The 15,937-nt window shown below is 33.5% G+C and overlaps 1 protein-coding gene across 1 annotated transcript; it reads left to right on the top strand.

Moving 5' to 3' along the window:
* The first annotated feature begins 1,941 nt into the window (after positions 1-1,941).
* On the top strand, positions 1,942-8,852 carry LOC145820210 (zinc finger BED domain-containing protein RICESLEEPER 1-like). The gene is made up of 2 exons (XM_082915217.1): positions 1,942-2,508; positions 8,769-8,852. The coding sequence occupies exons 1-2, from the start codon at positions 1,942-1,944 to the stop codon at positions 8,850-8,852; spliced, it is 651 nt and encodes a 216-aa protein (XP_082771343.1).
* Positions 8,853-15,937: the final 7,085 nt, after the last annotated feature.

Genomic DNA, 15,937 nt, shown 5'->3' with positions numbered 1-15,937 from the left:
TCCTCTTTGTATCAAATTCATATGCTGCTCCTACTTGCTACTCTTTGTGACCTACACACTCCTATCGTATTACTACTACAAACATTCAACATCAACAATCCAGATCTGGCTAACACATGAATCAATCACACAAAGAATTAATCTCATCAACTCTTAGACACTCAAACATCGACGACAATATAGTTTCATTGCTTTGGTGAAGATCTAAGACTGGGAGCCTATTCTTCTTTCTTGAATCCATTATGGTAAGTTAATTCTTCTCTCTCTCTCTCTCTCCCTCTCTCTCTCTCTCTCACAACAATGGTGTCTCACATGCTTTTATGCACATAGTACACTTATTTCACCATTGACCCTTCTCTTTCCTCTCCCTTCAATCTCAAATTTACAAAATTAGGTATTTCTGACTACCCCTTCCAATACACACACTGTTATATATATTTTGTTTGTCTTCTTTGCTAGAGTGAAACTTTAATTATATATATATATATATATATACTTGTCCCCTATTTTTTTTTTTTTTTTTTTGGATTGGTTTTTGTTCCCTGTTTTGAACATATAACTTAGGGGAAAACTACAATCTCTCTCTCTCTCTCTCTATGATTGTATTTCAGAGTTTTGATATTTTTTCAATCTGTAAAGATGATTTTTGAGTTGCATAATGAGTGCATGCATATATATATATATATATGTGTGTGTGTGTGTGTGTATCCATATTCAAATCTGGTCTTGGTTACATTTGTCAATAAAGATGATTTACTAATTTTATGCTTTAACAGTTCAATTTTTGATGCTTTGTTTTGGATAATTTGTTCTCTCTCATTTCACTTATTTGATTCAATGGTGGTTTAGTTTTTAGTATATATATTGTCCCCTATTTTTTTGAGTTGCATAATGAGTGCTCCCATTTTGACACAAAAAATTATAATTTATTTTGCAAAATTGAATGGCAATGAGCATCCTTGAATTTCAGTTTTGTATGTGATTTTAGTACTTCAATAATATTGTAGTTTACGGTGCTATTAATAGTTCAAATATATGTATATATATATATATATATATCTCCATATTCAAATATGGGTCTTGGTTACATTTGTCAATAAAGATGATTTACTAATTTTGTGCTTTAACAATTTAATTTTTGATGCTTTGTTTTGGGTAATTTTCTCTCTTGGTTTCACTTATTTAACACAATGGTTGGTTTAATTTTCAGTTTCTTAATGTATTATTATTCTAGTTCAATTTTATATTGATTGTTAATTTATTAGTTTATTAATTTATTTCTTGCATTATTGTTATTTTTCTTAGATATGTCCGACAGACAAATTAATCTCACTTCTCCATAGCAAGATTCTTGTACACCGTTTTCGTCATTTGAGGAGTCATCCACTAGTCCACTAATGGATACAGTTAATGAAGATGCAAATCATGTGGATAATTTAATTGAACTAGAGGAAAATGCAAGAGAAAATGGAGTTCTCGAAGACAACAATCCATTCCAAAAGAAGATTAGGAAATGAACACCAAAAGTTTGGAATGAAATTAAGGAAGTGGTTCTTCCAGATGGTACCAAGAAGGTTGAATGCATGCATTGCAAAACAAGATTTGCCATTCCTCCAACAGGTGCTACAACTCAACTTCTTAGGCACTTGAACAATTGTGCTAGACAACAACTTGTTGACAAAAAGCAAAAGGTTCTATCACTTAAGACAACCGGGTCTGACAGTGTGACCAATGTGGCAGCCTTCAAGTATGACCAAGCAAAGGTGAGGGAAGCTGCTTCTCATATGATACTTTATCATGAGTATCCTTTTATGCAAACGGAGCATGTTTTATTTAACAAGTTTATGAAAACTGTTACTCTACATTGACAATGACTGCATTAAGGCAATGGCTTTGAAGATTAAAAAAAAATTTTGACAAGGGGGTGAATGTAATTTGTTGATGGCTATAGCTGCAGTGTTGGATCCAAGATTCAAATTGATGCTTGTTCAGTTTTGTTTTTCGGAGATCTACGCAGAGGCAGAAGCTACTAGAAACATTTATGTGGTACGTGAGGCCCTATATGAGCTTTACAATGAATATGTTGTTATTCATACTTCAAGTAACAATGAGCAAAGTTTGCAACAAAGCACTCAAGAAGCTAATGATTCTAGTAATGCTACTTATGGTCTTGGAAAAGCTCTAGGCACGAGAAGATCTAAATTTGAATCTTTTGTCAGAAAAGCTGACATAATTCAGCCTACAAAATTTGACTTGGACATTTATTTAGAAGAAAGTGTTTACATATGCAATGAAGGTCCAAATTCCCATTTTGATGCATTGGAGTGGTGGAAAGTGAACAACCTCAAGTATCGGATATTGTCCAAGATGGCAGCTGATATATTGTCAATTCCAATCAGTACAGTGGCGTCAGAGTCAACATTTAGTGCTGGTGGTAGAGTTATTGATCTCTATCGAGCATCATTATCAAAGGAAATAGTCCAAATCTTACTGTGTGGATCTGACTGGGTACGTGCACTACATGGACTCAAAAAGAGATCAGATGTAAGTATTTTTTTAATTATTAATTTTGATCCATACAAATATAATGACAAATTCCTTTATTATCAATTTATGTGAAACATAATATTGAAATAGTATATTCTTGTTTCTTTTGATAGACTATGGAGTCATCTTTCAAAGAGATTTTGTTTCCTTAGTTTGACATCTTTGAGTATGCTCCATCTTTAATAAACTAAATTTCTTAAGTACTATCATAAGATTAATTCATACGTAATAATTCTACTATTACAGGTCAAAGGCTCATGCAAAGTTCCAAAGAAAGGAAGACTTTTTGGTGTGTTTTTAAGTGAATCAAGCCAAGAAATTAGTGGTTTAGTTTTTTGTTATTATGTTTTGTTTAAGGATGCATTGTGTAATGTCCCGTGTAATGTGTTTTATTTAAGGATGCACTGGGTTTTTGGTAATTATGTTTTGTTCAAGTATGCACTATTTAATGCATTGTGCAATGTGTGTAATGCACAGATTTTTTATTACTAGTTGTATATATATATTGGGTTTGATTTTTGTGAAAAAAAAGTGTGATTGAAAAGTTTATTCAATTAGTGACAGAACAATGCACATCACTCTCCATATATGAATTAGAATTTCATTTTTTGAGTTATAGATGTGAATTGGAATTTCGAGCTCGTTTACATTGTCGAGCCTAGATAAGCCAAGCTCAAACATAATTTCTAAAGCTCGACTCGAGCTCAAGCTTCCTCATTTTGACCGAGCCGAGCCTGAACATCTGAAAGTTCGGCTCGGCTCGACTCATTTGCAGCCCTAGTTGTGTGTGAATAGAATCACCCTTTTAAAATTTTAACTTTCTTTGTTTACATCTATATTTAGAGAATGTTTGGGGTGCACTACAAAAGTGAATTTTTTTATCTTTTTTATTTTTTGTGGGTTGTATCATTTTTTTACTTTTCGACATATCTTTTTATAAAAAGTCAAAAAGTATTGTGATCATTCCAAACACCCCCTATTATCTATCTACCTACTACTATTTAAAAAGTGTGAAAACTTGGTAGTGTTGTCTACCTTTTTTTTTTTTTTTTTTTTTAAATTCCTAAAACTAGCAGTTGACCTGTGCAATGCATGTGCTATTTGTTTTTCAAAAAATATTTGATAGTACAATGTGTGTTATAAAAGAATAATTTTAATTTAAAAAGTATGATTTTAATTATTTATTTTGATAATATTGGTACTATTGTTCTATAAAATTGTTAGCTGAATAGTTATATTTATTAATTTTAGTTAAATTATTTTTATATTTGATAATTTTAATTCTATTGTATTATAAAAGTGTAATTATTATATAATAATTTTATATGATATATATTAAATTATAAAATAGTAAAACAAATACTCATTTTGATATTAAAAATAATAGTTAAATTAAAAGAAGAATTAGTAATATAAGATTAAAAGTAATTCTAACTATTTAATTTTCTTTTATATTCATTTGGAAAATAAAAATATGTAAAAATAGAAATTATATAAAATTTATTAAAAAAATTAAATATAAATATGTTGTAGTTGGATTATCATATAATGATTTTATATGATATATATATATATATATATATAATATTATAAGATTGTAAAATAAACACTCTTAATTAAATTAAAATGTTAACTATATAAAAGAAATTCAACAATAACTAATCAAGAAAGAATCACATGACAACATCTAAACCCAAAAAGGAAAAAATAATGAAAACATTCAAACAATAGATACATCTCAGTTTATAAAGTGATTAATTATCTGTAAATGATATCAAAATATCAAAGAACTTACTGTTCAATAAAAAAGTAACTCAGGTAGTAGTAAATTCAAACTTTAGAAATTCCTTGAGAGTATAATTGTTGCGCAGGTTTTTTCCTTGTGAATTGTGATTATATAAAATAAATAGGAAAGAAAGTATAATTTCATATATATAATCATTATAAAATTTAAACGATAAATCTATAATATAGAATTGGTATTGGGCATAGAATAATCCATGAAAAAATAAGAAGGAAAAAAAAAAGAAGGCAATTTAGCATTAAAAAAAATTCTAATACCCTTGAAAGAATTAAGAAGATAAACATGAAACAAAAAATTGGTATTGGGTTTATGGATCATCTCAATTTATCATGAAAAATATTGGGGGATTTGGTCATAGCCCCCTCACTATCTAATTTCTCTTTCAAAAGAACAGAAATTACATAAGTACTTTCAAAACTCCCTGATATTTTAAAACTTGTTTCTTTTACTATATTACCCTCATATCTATCAGCTCTCCTATTAAGACATTTTCACTATGTATTTCAGAGTAAAATTTTATACTCTGAAACTAAAAGTAAAATTTTACTCTGTATGAAAGTAAAATTTTACTATGTATAAAAGTAAAATTTTACTATGAATGAGAGTAAAATTTTACACTCTGAAACTAAAAGTAAAATTTTACTCTGTATAAAAGTAAAATTTTACTCTGAAAAATAAGTAAACTGTAAGACTCTGAAGCTAAAAGTAAAATTTTACTCTGGTTCTGTCAAATGAAAAAAACAGAGCAATAGAACTAGAGTAATCAAATGAAATTTGATGTTTACTCTGAAAAATCGATGGAACTTTGAGCTTTGAGCTTTGAATCAGGCCTATAATCCTTGAATCAATCGATGTTTACTTTGAAAAACATTGAATCATGCCTATAATCCTTGAATCGGGCCTATAATCTGCAAATTTTAGAGAAATCTCAATTTTTCATACTCCGGATCTTCAGATTTTTCAGATTTTACAGATTTTTTAGATTTTTAAAACTTTGAGCTTTCAAAAATCTATATATTCGAATTCAAATCTCAAAACAGACAAACACACACACTCACACACATATATATATATATATATTCGAATTCAAATATCAAAACACATATATATTCGAATTCAAATCTCAAAACACACACACACACACACACACACACACACACACACACACACATATATATATATATGTATGTATCAACGCGATTTGCAAGTTCTCCACAGCTCCGGCCATGGAGGAAGCTAGGATTAGAAGAGAGAGATGAGATAGAAGATGAACAGTTGAAGGAGGAGAGTTGAGAAGATGCAGAGAGAGATCGTCGAAGCTTAGGAATGGCACAGCTCCAGCCATGGAGGAAGCTAGGGTTAGAAGTGAGAGACGAGAGAGAAGATAAATTTTGTATCTGGATTGTGTATATGTGAGGGTATAATAGTCTGATAAAATATTTAAATAATAAATTTTGTTCTTTATGCAAGATTTTATAATTATGAGGGGGTTTAGAAAGTATAATTTTTTCTTAGTCCTTCTAACAATGAAAGGAAGGTAAACGGGGTTTATAACCAAATTTCTCAAAAATATTTGGAAAAGAAATATTTGTCAAATAGAGTCCATATATGTATACATACTGACGTGGTTTTCTTAGAAAAAAATTGTTGGAAAATAATGATTTTTTGGTAACTTTAATGCAATATTAAAGTGGATGCCAATCCTCAAATTGGGGTGGATTAACGTAGGTTTAGATTCTTTGTAGTGAAATCTTTACATCACAAAAAGAATGACAAAAAATCATTAAGATTTAAATGAGAAATTGACTCATTAAGTTGACCTCATGAAAGAGGCGTTGGGAAGGGTGTAAAACCTGCTATCCAAAATTGATTGTAGAAGAGAGCATTGATAAGTATTTGAATCCCATTTTTTACTTACGGGTGTGAGCCCTTTGAGGTATCCAAATTTTCTGAATGAATAAAGTTATGAATGCTTCAAGGATGGACTTGGGCCAAGACTATGGACCAAGCTGGTTATGCAAAATTTGCCACACGTGCGCGTGCCACTCGCCACCCTCCCCGGGTTCGGGTCCATGGATCCTAGATCTTTGGTTTGAGGCTTGAGGCTTGCTAGATTGGATTAAGTGTGGGGGTTGGGCTTGGCCTATCCATCTTAATTTTTTTCGGCCAAGCCAGATTTGTGGGTTGTAGGAATACACACACAAAACACATGTCTATAATAGAGTTGGTAACTACTCTATTCATGATGGATTTTAATCCATTAGTTTGCAGAAATTAAATCCTGCATTTGTTGCAGGGGAGCCTCTTCCTCTCTCCCTTCATGTGTATAAAAGGAGGCCATCTTCTTCAGTTTTCAATACTAGAATTTTACTGTCTTTGTGTTCTTCCAAAGTTTTCTCTAGTTTTTTAATTCTTTCTAGTGAAAGAGTGTTGCCTTAGTTTTGTTCGCCGAAACTACTCAGTAGGTGCCCTGTTGTAGCTGGTCCAACCATCGTATCCTGAGAGATAGACGTTGATCAACCTCCAGCACCCAACCAGTGAGGGGGAGAATCTATTTTAAGGACACTATCTAGTGCAGGTTTCGGTTTACTTTCTTGTGCAATTTTATTTTATCATGTATTTCTGTTCAGTTTACTTGTAATTTTCAGCATGCTGCTAGTTCTAAAATTCAAATTGTTAGATATGAATCTATTTGTTTTATTTAATCTACACCACCTTTGGATAACAACCTTAAAACAGATTCTATTTGTTCTTCCATGAATTTGGATGAATAGATTCACAAGAATTTGTAATAGTTTACACTGCTCGGATCTATCACCTGGAAAATATTACATATTATTGTTTTGGTTTATAGTAAATAAATGTAAACAGTTTCATGCTACTATTTCTGGGTGATTTTTCCAATGTTCTAGTCTTAGACCATGCGTGGTTTGCTGTGGGTCCTAGTGCTCTTTTTTTTGATTGCCAATGTATGGCCACTATTTGTCATATATAAAGTAATGTCATTGTTTTGTTTCTCTCACTCAGCATGATTGTAAATCCAAATGATATGCATGCTGCTGTTTGGTATAATACATGATTGCAGATTGATATATGCAAAGCTATTTATTTCCAATTCTCTAGTGAAATTGCATACATGAAACCCATGATGAGGATTTTTTTTTTTTTTTTGTTAAAAATAAAAATTGAACAGTACCTGTTTGTTTTCTGAGAAGGACTTTTCTTAAGCGTGCAACTTACGCCTTCCATTTACGCCTTTTCTGTTGCTGTCCTGTTTAATGTTTATATCTTCCATTTACGCCTTTTGTGTTAGTGGCATATGGTGTGCAACCTTAAAGGGTTGCACACCATAACAGGACCCTTCTGAGAAACCAAAATTGTGTCCAAGTTTGAAAAGCCCACTATTTCATTTAGTTTGTGGTTCCATTGGTATTTATTTTAAATGGGCAGATATATGTTATGTTCAGCATATTCTTGCATGTCTCTTAATTTCATAATTTTATAATATGCTGATAGGTGTTGCAATTTTTGACATGTTAATTCTTTTCTAGATTTTAGTTTATTTTACATGTTTTAATTTCTAGAATTATTTTGGTAATTGAGACAATTATTTACATGCTTATTATTTTTGTATGTTTATTCCAGATTTTAACTTGTTACATGCTTATTATTTTCTAGACTATTTGCCAGATTTTAATTACTAGAATTATTTGCATGTTTATAGTAAATTAAATTCTTATGTAACTCTTGCCTAGTAATTCAATTTATTTATTAGGAGTTATAAGGTTTGATAACTTGTGTAGTACTTTAAATTTTGCTATTTAGTAATTTGCTAGAAGGTTGAATGATAATTGATTGTATGTACATTTTTTTTTATAGTATTTGGTGTGTATTTTCTTGTGTTTCCTGCTACCTTTCTTTACAGGAATACCTATGCAAAAGGGATTGGTAAAACAAATACAAAACCAAATGAATAGTATTTGGGATGCAAAAACAATATTTTCGACTACTAACCTTTGTGTTACACAGGAATACCTAAGCATGGAAAGAAATTTTTCGGACTAGTTTTGAAGCATTTTGTTTGCTTGTATCTCTTATAGCAATTTGTTTTAATTGCTTGTATTTGGGTAGCAATTTTTAAATTGCATGTAAGTTTGGGACTTGGTTTGTGTTAGCCTAATTCATCTCCCAGAAAACTTAATTCTAAAAATTGTTTCCCATGGATTAAAAGTCAACATACTTTTGAAAGTTTTGTCTAAGGTTAATTGAGTTTTAAGTGGGACCGATGTGACCCCTCCAATCTTCTTGGAAATATTCCTGACCATGTTCGATTCTAGGGAAGTGGTGAGACTAGTTTTGAATTAAATTTTCAAACTTTGGGATTTTCTAGTGTAAAGTTTAATTTCTGGAAACGCAGAATAATGAAATTTTGTTGTATTTTTCAGAAATGATAACTGTTATCGATACTACTGCTGTTGCTACTAATGTTGGTGGGGATTAGAACCCCGGGGCAACTGGCTTGCCAACCCCTGCTGTTGTGACCGCTGTGGTCAACCCTGTTGCTGCTCCTACTGTTCCAGGAGGCCCGCTTAACCATCATGAGCACAATGAGAAGTTCACGAGCGTAAACCTTCGTTTGGGAAGAACTAAAATAGCCTGGCTTTTTTGCTATTTTAGCTTGGCTTTTTTAACCTCGTTTGGTTTTTATTTTTGGCTTTTTTGACTTTTGTGAGAGAAAAAGTGTAATGATTATAGTTTTGATGTGATATTTTGTCTTATTAGCTTGTGTTGCCAATTTTGTCTTTTGTGTTTTTTTAGCCAAAAAGCCAAAACCAATCATAGCTTAAATTTCAAGATGTGGCAGCAGAAGATATTGTTCTACCTGACTACTCTAAGCCTTACGAGGTTTTAAAAAAAAAGATCCACCAGCCGTGGAAGAGAATGAGCAAGACTTGCAGAAGCTCATGGCTCTAGATGCTTGGAAGCAGTCAGACTTCCTTTGCCGAAACGATGTTCTGAATTGCTTGGCAGATTCATTTTTCGACGTGTTTTATGCCAAGAAGTCAGCAAAGGAGTTATGGGATGCTTTGGACAAGACCGAGGATGCTAGGGCAAAGAAATTTATCGTTGGTCTGTTTCTGGACTTCAAAATGGTGGACTCAAAAACCGTCATTAGTCAAGTCCAAGAGTTCCGAGTAATTCTGCACAAGATTTATGTCGAGGGAATGTTCCTGAGTGAATCATTCCAAGTAGTTGCGTTGATTGAGAAGCTGCCTAACAGTTGGAAAGATTTCAAGAACTACTTGAAGCACAAGCGAAAGGAGATGATAGTCAAAAAGCTCATTGTCAGGCTCTGTATTGAGGAAGACACTAGGAAGAAATAGGGGAGTACTTCCCCTGTGAAAGCAAACATGCTTGAGCATGGCCAGTCCTCAGGGGTGAAGAAAAAGCCACCAACAGGCAAAAGCTTGAAGTTAGGGATTAGAGCTGGAGTCTCCAAGAGGTCGGTCTATAAGCTGCAGGAACCTACTTATAGGTTAAGTGGAAAGTGTTTCAATTGTGGAAGCGATGGGTATCGGGCGTTTAATTGCCGCAAGAAGAAAAAAACCCTGTAAAAAGAACCCTTCACAAAACAAAAGTCGGGCTAACATGGCTGAAATAGAGGACTTGTCTCAAGATGTGGACGACATGTATCTGTCAGTTATTGTCTCAGAAGTGAACATGGTGGGGTCTAACCCGAAGGGGTGTTGGGTGGACACTGAGGCCACTCGCTACATCTGTGCTGAGAAGAAGATGTTCGTAACTTTCGAATTGGTTTCAAACAGGGAGAAGTTGTTCATAGGGAATTATGCAACCTCAACTGTTGAAAGTAAAGACAAAGTGGTCTTGAAGATGACTTCAAGAAAAGTGCTGACTCTGAACGATATCCTATTTGTACCAGACATTCGTAAGAACCTTGTGTTAGGTTTTTATTATTGGCAATCCCACTTGACAAAACTCCTTTCAGTTGTAATTTTATTTGATCTTTTATTTTAGTGAGGTTATGAGTATTTAGATGCGAATCCAACCTGAATTGTGCCTTTGCAGAGAAGTTTGTGATGTTAATTCTTTCAAGTTTGCCCCTTCGCTGAGTATGTTGGGGATTGAACTACTCGGTCAACTCGTGGGGGTCCAGGGGGCAACGCCCCCGAAGCAAAAAGAAAAAATGCTATCGAAGTTGTTTGTTCGCTAAAGCAAAGAATCTTTGGTCCCATAAGTTTTTACTGACTGTAAAAATACTGAGAAGATGCATTTCTCGCTCGAGCGACACTTTGGTGGCTCGAGCAAAGACACTTGGAACAACGGGATTTTTAGTCTCCTCACTCGAGCGAGCATTCCTTCGCTTGAGCGACCATCGCGGCCTTGTTCTCTATAAATACATGGTTCTATCATATTTTAGAGTTACAACTTCCAGATCTTCTTCTTGGGTCTTAGGGTTTTCACCTGGAGCATTTTTGCTTGTTTCCTTTGATATCTATGAGAGTTTAATCATGAAATGAGTGGATTATATCAAAGGGTTGTTTAGTTTGTTTCATTCACGAAAGAGAGTGTTGTTCTTCGGTGGATTCTGGAGAATTCGGTCCTGAAGGTTTGGTGGATTCCGGAGTGCCTCATCGTCATGATTTGACATCGGTGTTATGGATCCAACGTTGGGTAAGACAATTCTGAGGTGAAGACGGGCTTAGAAGAGGCACATAGGGGTCAGTTCGATTTGGGCGTGGATTCGCTAGGTAATTGAGAGTACACTTGCGTAATTCCTTTATATCTTCTTAGTGAATTATTTTATGGCTTTTGCCTGTGATTTTTTATCACAATTGGAGGTGCTCCAATTATGATTTTTCCACGTAAAATCGTTGTCTTGATTTATCTTTGATTGTTTGATTGAGATTGTTATTTACTGTTTAAAATTGATACATAATCACAAATCAATATCCTGGAAATTTTTAGATTTTTCACCTTGTCTCGGGGTTGCTCATAAGTAAGCATGGCTTCCGTTTAGTGTTTGAGGTTGATAAAGTCGTGTTAACCAAGAGCGGGGTGTATTTAGGGAAGGGGTATATGTCAGGCGGTATGTTTAAGCTTAATGTAATGACTCTTATCCCAAAAATTAATAAGAAAACTTCTTCTTCTGCTTATATGCTTGGGTCCCCTAATTTATGGCATGGTAAATTTTGACTTTTTGCGTAGATCAATCAAATTAGATCACATACCATCTTTCAAGATTAATCCAAATCACAAGTGTGAAACTTATGTAGAAGCAAAATTGACAAGGACTTCTTTTCATTCTATTGAAAGAAGTACCAAACCTTTAGATTTAGTACATAATGATGTGTGTGACTTGAAAGTCATACAATCACATGGTGGCAACAAGTACTTCATCACTTTTGTTGATGATTACACTAAATACTGTTATGTGTATTTGCTTAAAAGCAAAGATGAGGTGATTGATAAATTTATTCTTTTTCAAGAATGAAGTTGAGAATCAACTAAGCCGTAAGATCAAGGCTTTAAGAAGTGATCGTGACATTGTGTATGAATCCCCATTTGCTGAGCTTTATGCTCAATCTGGGATTATTCACCAAACTATAGCACCTAACTCCCCTTAATCAAATGGTGTTGTTGAGCAAAAGAATAGAATGTTAAAAGAAATGATGAATGCAATATTGATAAGTTCTAGGCTGCCAAAGAACTTGTGGGGGGAAACAATTCTCCCCGGAAATTGCATTCTTAATAGAATACCTCAGAAGAAAGTGGACAAGACTCCATATGAGTTGTGGAGAGGCCACAAGCCTTCATATAAATACCTACGAATGCGGGGGTGTCTTGCAAAAGTAATGGTGCCTACACCTAAACGGGTTCAAATAGGCCCGAAGTCAGCAGATTGTATATTCATTGGCTATCCACATAATATTAGTGCATATCGATTTCTTGTGTTTAAATCTGCTATTCCAGATATACACAAGAATACAATCATGGAATCAATAAATGCATCTTTCTTTGAAGATGTATTTCCTTGTCGTTTCCAAGAAGGGATTCCAAGTTCCATCAAAGAAGTTGAAGATGACAATGATCACATAGATGATCATGCAAATGATCACTTAGATGATCAAGTAAATGATCAAATCAATGATTAAGCTAAGGAAGTAGATGAGCCAAGAAAGAATAAAAGGGCTAGGACCTCAAAATCCTTTGGTCCAGACTTCTTGACTTATATGTTAGAGGAAGAACCTAGAACTTTCCATAAAGCTATGACTTCACCTAAAAGTCCTTTATGGAAAAAAGCAATTAAGAGTAAGTTTGACTCCATCTTACAGTACCATACTTGGAAGTTAGTTGATCTACCCCCAGGCAGTAAGGCCTTGGGAAGTAAGTGGATCTTTAGAAGAAAGGTGAAAGTGGATGGATCAATTTATAAGTATAAAGCTAGGCTAGTTATCAAACGATACAAGCAGTGAGAAGGCTTGGATTACTTTGATACGTATTCACCTGTGACAAGGATTACATCCATTCGCGTGATTGCGATAGTAGATTTATGTGGTCTAGAGATACATTAGATTGATATAAAGACAACTTTCTTAAACGGAGATTTAGATGAAGAAATCTACATGGAGCAACACGAAGGGTTCTTAGCTCCAAGACAAAATAAGAAAGTCTGTAAGCTTGTCAAATCATTGTATGGTTTGAAGCAAGCTCTCAAGCAATGGCATGAGAAGTTTGACAATGCTATGTTGTCGAATGAGTTCAAAATCAATGAGTGTGACAAATGCATATATGTCAAAGACACTGACAGAGGTTATGCCATTTTGTGTTGATGACATACTCATTATTGGTAGTAATAATGAGATGATTAGAACTACCAAGAGATTCTTAAACTCTAAGTTTGAAAGGAAAGATATGGATCATGTAAATGTAATTCTGGTGTGAAGATTACTAGAACATCTGATGGTATTGTACTTTCTCAATCTCACTATATTGAGAAAATACTTAAGAAATTTGGAAAATCATATATAAGTGTGTCTAGGACTCTAGTAGACTTGAGTCTACACTTGACCAAGGATAATGGTGACAGTGTCTCTCAGCTAGAATATTCTTGGGTCATTGGGAGTTTGATGTATTTGATGAGTTGTACAAGGCCGGATATAGCCTACTCTGTTAGCAGGCTTAGTAGATTCACGAGCAATCCAGATGTCACTCACTGGAAGGGTATCGTTCGGGTGTTAATGTATCTCATTTTCACGTAGGATTATGGGCTGTATTACACAAGATATCCAGCAGTAATAGAAGGCTATAGCGATGCAAATTGGATATCTAATGTTAGGGATTCAAAATCCACTAGTGGTTATGTGTTCACCCTTGAAAGGCCAGCCGTGTCTTGGAAATCTTCCAAGCAGACATGTATCTCACGATTAACGATGGAATCAAAGTTTATAGCATTGGATAAAGCAACAGAAGAGACAGAATGGCTTCGCCAATCTGTTGAAGATATTCCACATTGGTCAAAATCTGTGCCAACTATTTGTATTTATTGTGACAGCTAATTGACTATTGGACGGGCACAGAGTAATATGTATAATGGAAAGTCTAGACATATCCGTTGTAAACATAATTCCATATGACGACTACTCTCGAACAGAGTTGTCACTTTAGACTATGTGCAATCTAAGGACAATATTGTGGATCCGCTAACCAAAGGGTTAAATCAATTATTAGTAGAGAAATCATCAAAAAGAATGGGTTTAAGGCCTTTACTGTATGGTGTTACCAGAATGGAAACCCAACCTAATTGACTGGAGATCCTAAGATCTAGGTTTAATAGGACAACCTAATTACGTATAACGGTTGTATGTCATTAAAGAGGGTAAACCTCTAGTCATTCTTTTATTAGTGATACCTGCAAGTGTAGAGGTTACACTAAGCTTTTAATGACTACAGTGTTGAGCTGTTGAGTTGAGTATAGCAGGATACTCAAGTAGAGTCACCTATGTGAGTGTGAAGTGGGGCCACTCTATAAGAATTGAAAAAGCCAAATTCTTTAAACCGCTCACTGAACCAGGCTAGTATTCCAGGGCCAAACCGGACACATCAGTGAGAACAGAACGATGGTTGGAATAATACTTGTGTGAGGTCTATTGTTTTGGTTTACATAAACGGTAACATAGTTCAAGACTTCGTGTGCACTATTCAGTCAGTAAATCCGATAGACTTCACTAGGAAGGGTTCAAAGCCAAAAGCTACATTTTCCAATGCAAGAGTTATTCCGTTGCACTCTCTCTACGAGCCTTTGTTGTTAAGTGTTAGACTTATTTATTTTGATGATTTATTTAATTATGTTTTAATTTATTTGAAAGAGATAAATAGAATCCAAAATTTATTTTGATGATTTATTTAATTATATTTTAATTTATTTGAAGAAAAAAATAGAATCCAAAATTTATTTTGATGATTTATTTAATTATGTTTTAATTTATTTGAAGGAGAAAAATATAATCAAAATTTATTTTGTCCCATTATTTCTCACCTAAACTTTTATCCTAAATATTGTTTGAATGTATTTAATATTTGCTTAAATCAGGAGTTCATTTCAATCCAAAAATAATGCCCAAACCAAAGGTTCAAACAGCCCAAAACAAAGGTTCAAACAACCCATCACAATAGCAAGCCAAAAGGTTCAAATGGAAGATATTCAAATTAGTAATGATGGAGTGGAAGATGTTCAAATGAATACAACGGCTATAAGTTTCATTATATATACCAAAGCCTCTAATGTAAACAAGTAACAAAAAAAATCATAAAATATTCTTTGATCTGTAATCACTCGCATCTATTCTCTGAAAAATTCTCTAAGAAGTGTTTTTCAATTTTTGTTTACATCCTCTTTCAGAAATTATACACTGAGACGTATAGCTTTAAGCACATCTTTCCTGTGTGAGGTTTACAGAAAAATTAGACCTTTATTTTTATATTTATCTTTGAGAGATAATTCTTGTAACTTTCTGTGAAAGCAAAAACACCTTCTTTTTAACCTTGTAAGAGTGTAGTACACTCAGTGTTTTTGACTTAGAAAATCTGTGTAAAATCTGTAGAGGATTGCTCCATCTGTGAAAAGGTTGCTAGCATCTTGTGAAGTTAGAGTATAGTGAAAAATCTCAAGTGAAGCTTAAAGAGTGGACGTAGGCTGAGTTGAAGCCGAACCACTATAAATTTGTTTGCCTCTCTCTCCCTTATCTTTTTTTTATTTAAATTGTTATAGCTATATTTCACATTTTCACTGTGTTAAAATCATTAACTGACATAGTTGTTAGAACACTTGTTTTAATTATTTTTATTTCATTAACTATATTTATCTATTGTGTTAGTCATAATTTTTATTAGGGTATTATTATTTTTATTTGTAAAAACCTAATTCAACCCCCCTCTAAGGTTATCTTTTGGGTAACAATTGGTATCAGAGCCTAGACTCTTGTTTTAGATTTAACCATCTGGGAGTTTCGATACATGGAAACCTTAGCTGAAGGACAAGTCACAAATAGGCCACCATTGTTTAAC

The sequence above is a fragment of the Camellia sinensis genome, chromosome 1 (assembly GCF_055761805.1).
Source record: "Camellia sinensis isolate YWXY chromosome 1, ASM5576180v1, whole genome shotgun sequence".
Classification (NCBI taxonomy): Eukaryota; Viridiplantae; Streptophyta; class Magnoliopsida; order Ericales; family Theaceae; genus Camellia; species Camellia sinensis.
Note: the sequence above shows the minus strand (reverse complement) of the source record. Positions and strands in the feature narration are given on the sequence as shown.